Below are 5,445 nucleotides of genomic sequence, written 5' to 3' on the forward strand. Positions count from 1 at the left end.
ACTATGTAAGATGAACTACATATTTATAACTTATTTTGTTTACTTTTGTAACATACAGTTCTGGTACTGTGTTGGGGCGCCAAAGGACGTCCAACGTATAATCTGCACCTTGAAGAACAACAAGTTGAGAACCACTGCTTAATGTGACAAATATGTTTCCAGTGTTTAGTGCGGCCTGCAAAGGACAAACAGTGTGATAATATGTGATAAAGCAGACAGTTTCCGATGTTTTATTTAGTGCAACATTCATTAATTTTTAGGGGAAACAGATAGGCCTATATTTCAGCTACAGTGACAGAGCCTGTGTGAATTCTACATGCATGGTATTGGCTTTGTCCCAGGCAGCAGGTGTCTGGTTTATTTTGGAATTAGAAGGCTGTAATTGGGGCCAAAGTAAATCCAGCCTCGGGCTTAAGTAGACAGACACTTATCAGAGGAAATGCTTGATGGACCATTGTGCCTCAGTCCCTGAAGAAATGTACTGCTTTTTCCATGTTCCGTCTGTTTCCCCAACGGACAGTCTATCCTTAAAATTAAGGTTCTCCCAAAAAATGTAAATCTTTCATCATTTATTCAGCCTCATGTCGTTCCAAACCCGCATGACTTTTTCTTTCTTCTGCAGAACACCTCATGGCAGCCTAGAGAGCAATGACATTAAATGGAGGAAGAAGTCAACAGCTTCTCAGATGTTTCTCCTGAGAAAAAGACCCCCAGAAATTTCACACGTCTTCTTCAAAAGACATCTCAACAATGTCTCAAACTGTGCTCCAATTTGCCAAAACACCAAAGCCAGAGATCTCAATTTGAACTCTCATCAAATTTTCTGACGAGCAAATGATCTGAGCTATGCTACTCACATTAATTTGTATTTGTGTCTATTTTAATTTCTCCTTACATTGACGGAGAATTTTCGTCAATGTAAGTGAATGAGATTTTGGGGATTTTTGATCATCCACTGTGCGAAAACCGTGAGTCCGATCAGTTAGACAAATCACAGCACACTACGTTAAGGAAATCTGAAGGTCTGTGCCAAGTTTGGTGGATGTACCTTGAAAGCTCTTGGAGGAGTTTAATTTTTTATTTAATAATTTTGGTCTTTGTTTAGGGATTTTGGAAAAATCCTAATAAGTCTGAAGTGTAGAGCAGTGTGTTGGCTTTTTTGGCATTTTCAAGCCAACGTAACTAACTACGCAATTGTGCATAGTTAAGACAGCTAATTAAATAGACTTAACAACTTTTAAACTTTTTTGGTGGATGATTTTTCATATTTGAACATTCCGCCAATGTAAGTCAATGGGATTTTTAAGGAATTCGATCACCAGCTGTGCTTAAACCGTAAGTCTGATCAGTTAGAAAAGTGACAGCACACTATGTCAGAACAGTCTGAAGGTCTGTGCCAAGTTTGATGGATGTGGCTTGAAAGCTCTAGGAGGAGTTGCAGTCAATGTTCAATCAGCATCCAGTTCCAGAACGATCCGTTTTATTAAAAACTCCCACATCATGCTACCGTGAGATAATTCTCACCAAAGTGCCAAGCAAAAAATTCTCATACCCATGTGGGCCACCTGCGTCACGTTTCCAGAGTCGACCTGTCAGATTTCAGGGAATGGTCAAACTCTTTCCAGTTGCCTGAGCTGCAGGTGGGGCTGCGATTGGTGATTTTAGTGAATAGGGTCTTTCTATGTATGCTGCTGTCCGAGACTTCTTTCCTGAAACTCTGGGGGAGGTTGTGACAGCAGGGAAAGCAGTGGGTGAAATCATGCAGGAGATGCCCACTAAAGATCATGTAAATCCACGGGTTACAGCAGCTGTTCAGACTGGCGAGGAGCGCCGACAGAGTGACGGCCGTATTCTCTGAATCTAGAGAGAGAGAGAGTGCACACACATGATAGATATGCTTTATTATACAAAAGCATCTTTTACTAAAGCAACAGACCAAGAAAGGTGAATGCTTTGGTCAATCTAAGCACACAGTCTCATGGCGCACTCTTGCGCTACATTGGCAGTAAAAAAATCCTCAGTTCTCAATGGGGCAATAGAGTTACCGAGAGTTATGTCTGTGCCATTAAACTGGAATAAAGATTGCTGAGAATGCAACATGTTCATAATAGAGTTTTGTTTTGAGCAATATGGCACCAGGTATTGAACCTACTGTGTTGCCAGATATTCATAAAAAAAAAACTAGGAGTAAAAACTTTATAGATGTGTGTTTTTATTTAATAATCAGGTGAAAAAGAGGACTAAATAAACATCCCACAACCATATGTGGAATTTTAATGAGAGTTGCACACACACATCATAAAATCATCCACAGCTGTTGTCCACTGACAGCTATTCTGGTCACATGAGTTTATTTCTGAAATTATCTTTATAAGCATATCAGACAAACTATATTTATCACATTAGCACTTCTTTCCAAGTGTTGTATGGTAAAAGCTCACAAAGCTGTTGTGCTTTTGAATACCTAAATACTTTATAATCCCATAATAACAGATTCATGTTCCATTATAAGAACGCATTTTTAATGTAGATATTGATCTATAGAATTTGCATAAAATATATATGGAGTTGAGAAGACCTACGAGTGTTGCAAACCACAAACAAACAAATTGGTAACACTGCATAACTTTTATTTGTCATTAACACACATCATCTAATGCTTACTGTGTGTAATGCTGACATGTCTAACTCTTTATATGTACATTAATATGTTATATACACACAAAAATATAATAGCCTATTTTTAAGATTTACACGTTTAAATTTAATAACAAAATTCCATCAGATTTAACTGTGTAATGTTTAACAAAATTAAATGAATACAACTTTATTTATATTATTTATTGTATTAAATATTACTCAGTTACAATTGATGGAATTTTGTGTTGAAATTGAAATGTGGAAATATTAAAATTATTTTAAGATAATAATTGTATAATACAATAATATTAGTAAATTATTTATATTTAATCATGTAAAAGTTATAAAGTGTTATCCAATATATTTTATACTTAATATGTATCCTATTCGTATATATATATATATATATATATATATTAAAGTATATTCATTACATTTTTTGTTTAATTTAAATTTTGTTTACACTAAAAAACAACATCAGTTTCTAAGATTTTCGCATTTAAATTTTATAACAAAATTCCATCAAATTGAATTGTGTAATGTTTTACAAAATCACAATAATAAGACTTAAAATATTATTATTATTTCTTTTTTATAATTAAAGAATGCTCAATTCACTTTGATGGAATTTTGTTATGAAATTGAAATGCATAAATCGTACAATTATTTGTGTGTGTGTGTGTGTGAGAGAGTGTGTGTGTGTGTGTGGGCAGGGCATGTTTGTAGTGTGTATAAACTGTGTAATGTACAAGTGTGTATGTATGCTATAAATGTGTGTGTGTATGAGTGACATTTCTAGTGTCCCCATAATGTCAAATCACTGTAAACATACTAAACGATGTGTTTATGTGAAAATGTAAAAATGCAGAAAGTGTGTTTGTGAGGGTTAGGTTTAGGGGTAGGGTTAGGGTTAGGGGATAGAATCTATAGTTCATACAGTATAAAAATAATTATGTCTATGGAGAGTCCTCATAATGATAGCTGCACCAACATGAGTGTGAGTGTGTGTGTGTGTGTGTGTGTGTGTGTGTGTGTGTGTGAGAGAGAGAGAGAGAGAGAGAGAAAGAGAGCGAGAGAGTGTGTGAGGGTGTATGTGTGTGTGTGTGTGTGTGTGTGCAGGGCCATAGCAAGGTAATCTGGGCCCCCTGACTGTATATTACTCTGGGCCTCTTTCCTGTTAAAACATACAGTTTAGAATTTGTTGTGGGGCCCCATGGACCTTTGGGCATCTAGAATCGTCACCACCTTTCACCCCACTAGCTACAGCCCTGTGTGTGTGTGTGTGAGAGAGAGAGATAGTGTGTGTGTGCGTGCGTGTGCGTGTGTGCGCGCGCGCGTGTGTGTGTGTGTATGCAACTGACTCACCATCCCAGCTGAAGTTCTTGTCCCACACCGACCACATCTGCACGATGAAAAACGGCGCCCAGCAGATGATATAAGCCAGAACAATCACAAAAGTCATTTTGACGGTTCTTATTTTCGCTCTGGATATGACGCTCACACTACTGACCGAGTTCTTCCCCATCAACCCGCTCTTACACACGCCATCCACTAGCGTCTTTTTAGTTTTACATCTGATGTTCTTCCTAATGCTGTGACATATGAATCCATAACTGGTCATTAATATGATTACTGGGATCAGGAATATCCCCACTGCGATCCAGGTGATGTACGCCTGGACTCCCCACGGTTGGATGAAGTGCGCCCAGCAGTCGTAGACCTCAGATCCGTTCTGGATCTCACTGAGGGAGAAGATGAAGTACTGAGGGGTGCTGAGGACCAGACTGATGATCCAAGTGCCGCCAATCATGATGCGGGACCTCCGCGTGGACTGTTGGAGGGTCTTCAGCGGGTGGCAGATGGCGATATAGCGGTCTAGAGTCATCATAACCATCATGTAGGTGGATGCGAACATGCCCATCACCTGCAGGTGCTTCACGATCCGGCACAGAACGTCCGGTCCGTAAAAACGGAATGTTATTTCCCAACATAACTGTGGTAAAACTTGGAAAAACGCGACTACCAGGTCGGCCAGACTGAGGTGTTTAATGAACAGATGCATGCGTGAAGTCTTTTTCTTCGTGTTGTGTATGGTCACAAGGACGCTGCAGTTTCCGATCACGGCCACCACGAACGTGACGCTCAGGACCGCGATCTCGATTTTGGCGACTTCTTCGTCTCGGCCGAACGGGTCGGTGGAATTTATAGATGCAGATGTATTGCTCAGGTGCCCCATTGTTCAATTCATTAAAAACGATAGCAGTCCAACGCGTTAAAAAGTGCGGTTCCCCGTGCGTAAATGGAAACGCCGGTGTCCTATTGCGCGCTCCTCCGTTCCAAAAGACGCCTGAGCCGGAGCAATGAGGGCTGGTCTAGCCTAGTGGTTAAATATATGAGCTGGTAAGAGATTGTAGATGTAAACCCCACAAGGGATGATCCATATAATCACCATTGCGGCCTTGATCCTCAGCGAAATGACTTATTAGCAATTTCTAATTAGTATCTGATTGGACAGAAACATGCACAACCTATAAGAGTGCGCATTTCCAGATGTCCCCCTCGACCGTGTCTGGTTTCGCTCACAGCCAGTCACTGCTTTTTAAACCCGCGTCAGATTTCACTCGCAGTGCGTAATGCGCGCAAAGCCAAACCCACCGACATCTAACAGCTGAGTTTAGTACTATATGCTAAACCAGCCTGCATTAAAACAATCCCTCCACCCCCACGGAGGAAAGAAAGACCCTGGCGTCTCCACCCGCTTCAAATATATGTGTGTGTGTGTGTGTGTGTGTGTGTGTGTGTGTG

General features: G+C 40.0%; 1 protein-coding gene across 1 annotated transcript; it reads right to left on the bottom strand.

Annotated features, from left to right (window-relative positions):
• Positions 1–1,558: 1,558 nt before the first annotated feature.
• LOC127437124 (arg8-vasotocin receptor-like) lies at positions 1,559–5,191 on the bottom strand. Its single transcript, XM_051691826.1, has 2 exons — positions 4,006–5,191; positions 1,559–1,860 (listed from the first exon to the last, which is right to left on the bottom strand). Exons 1-2 carry the CDS (start codon positions 4,874–4,876, stop codon positions 1,571–1,573), a joined length of 1,161 nt encoding a protein of 386 aa, XP_051547786.1. The 5' UTR covers positions 4,877–5,191; the 3' UTR covers positions 1,559–1,570.
• Between the last annotated feature and the right edge of the window lie 254 nt (positions 5,192–5,445).

Source organism: Myxocyprinus asiaticus, chromosome 48 (assembly GCF_019703515.2).
Source record: "Myxocyprinus asiaticus isolate MX2 ecotype Aquarium Trade chromosome 48, UBuf_Myxa_2, whole genome shotgun sequence".
Taxonomy (NCBI): Eukaryota; Metazoa; Chordata; class Actinopteri; order Cypriniformes; family Catostomidae; genus Myxocyprinus; species Myxocyprinus asiaticus.

Bases quoted from the DNA above. Each gene is read 5' to 3' on its own strand.
- LOC127437124 (XM_051691826.1), bottom strand. From the start codon at position 4,876: ATGGGGCACCTGAGCAATACATCTGCATCTATAAATTCCACCGACCCG. The intron at 1,861-4,005 runs GTGAGTCAGTTG...CTCTCTCTCTAG, and splicing joins CAAGAACTTCAGCTGGGATG to ATTCAGAGAATACGGCCGTC.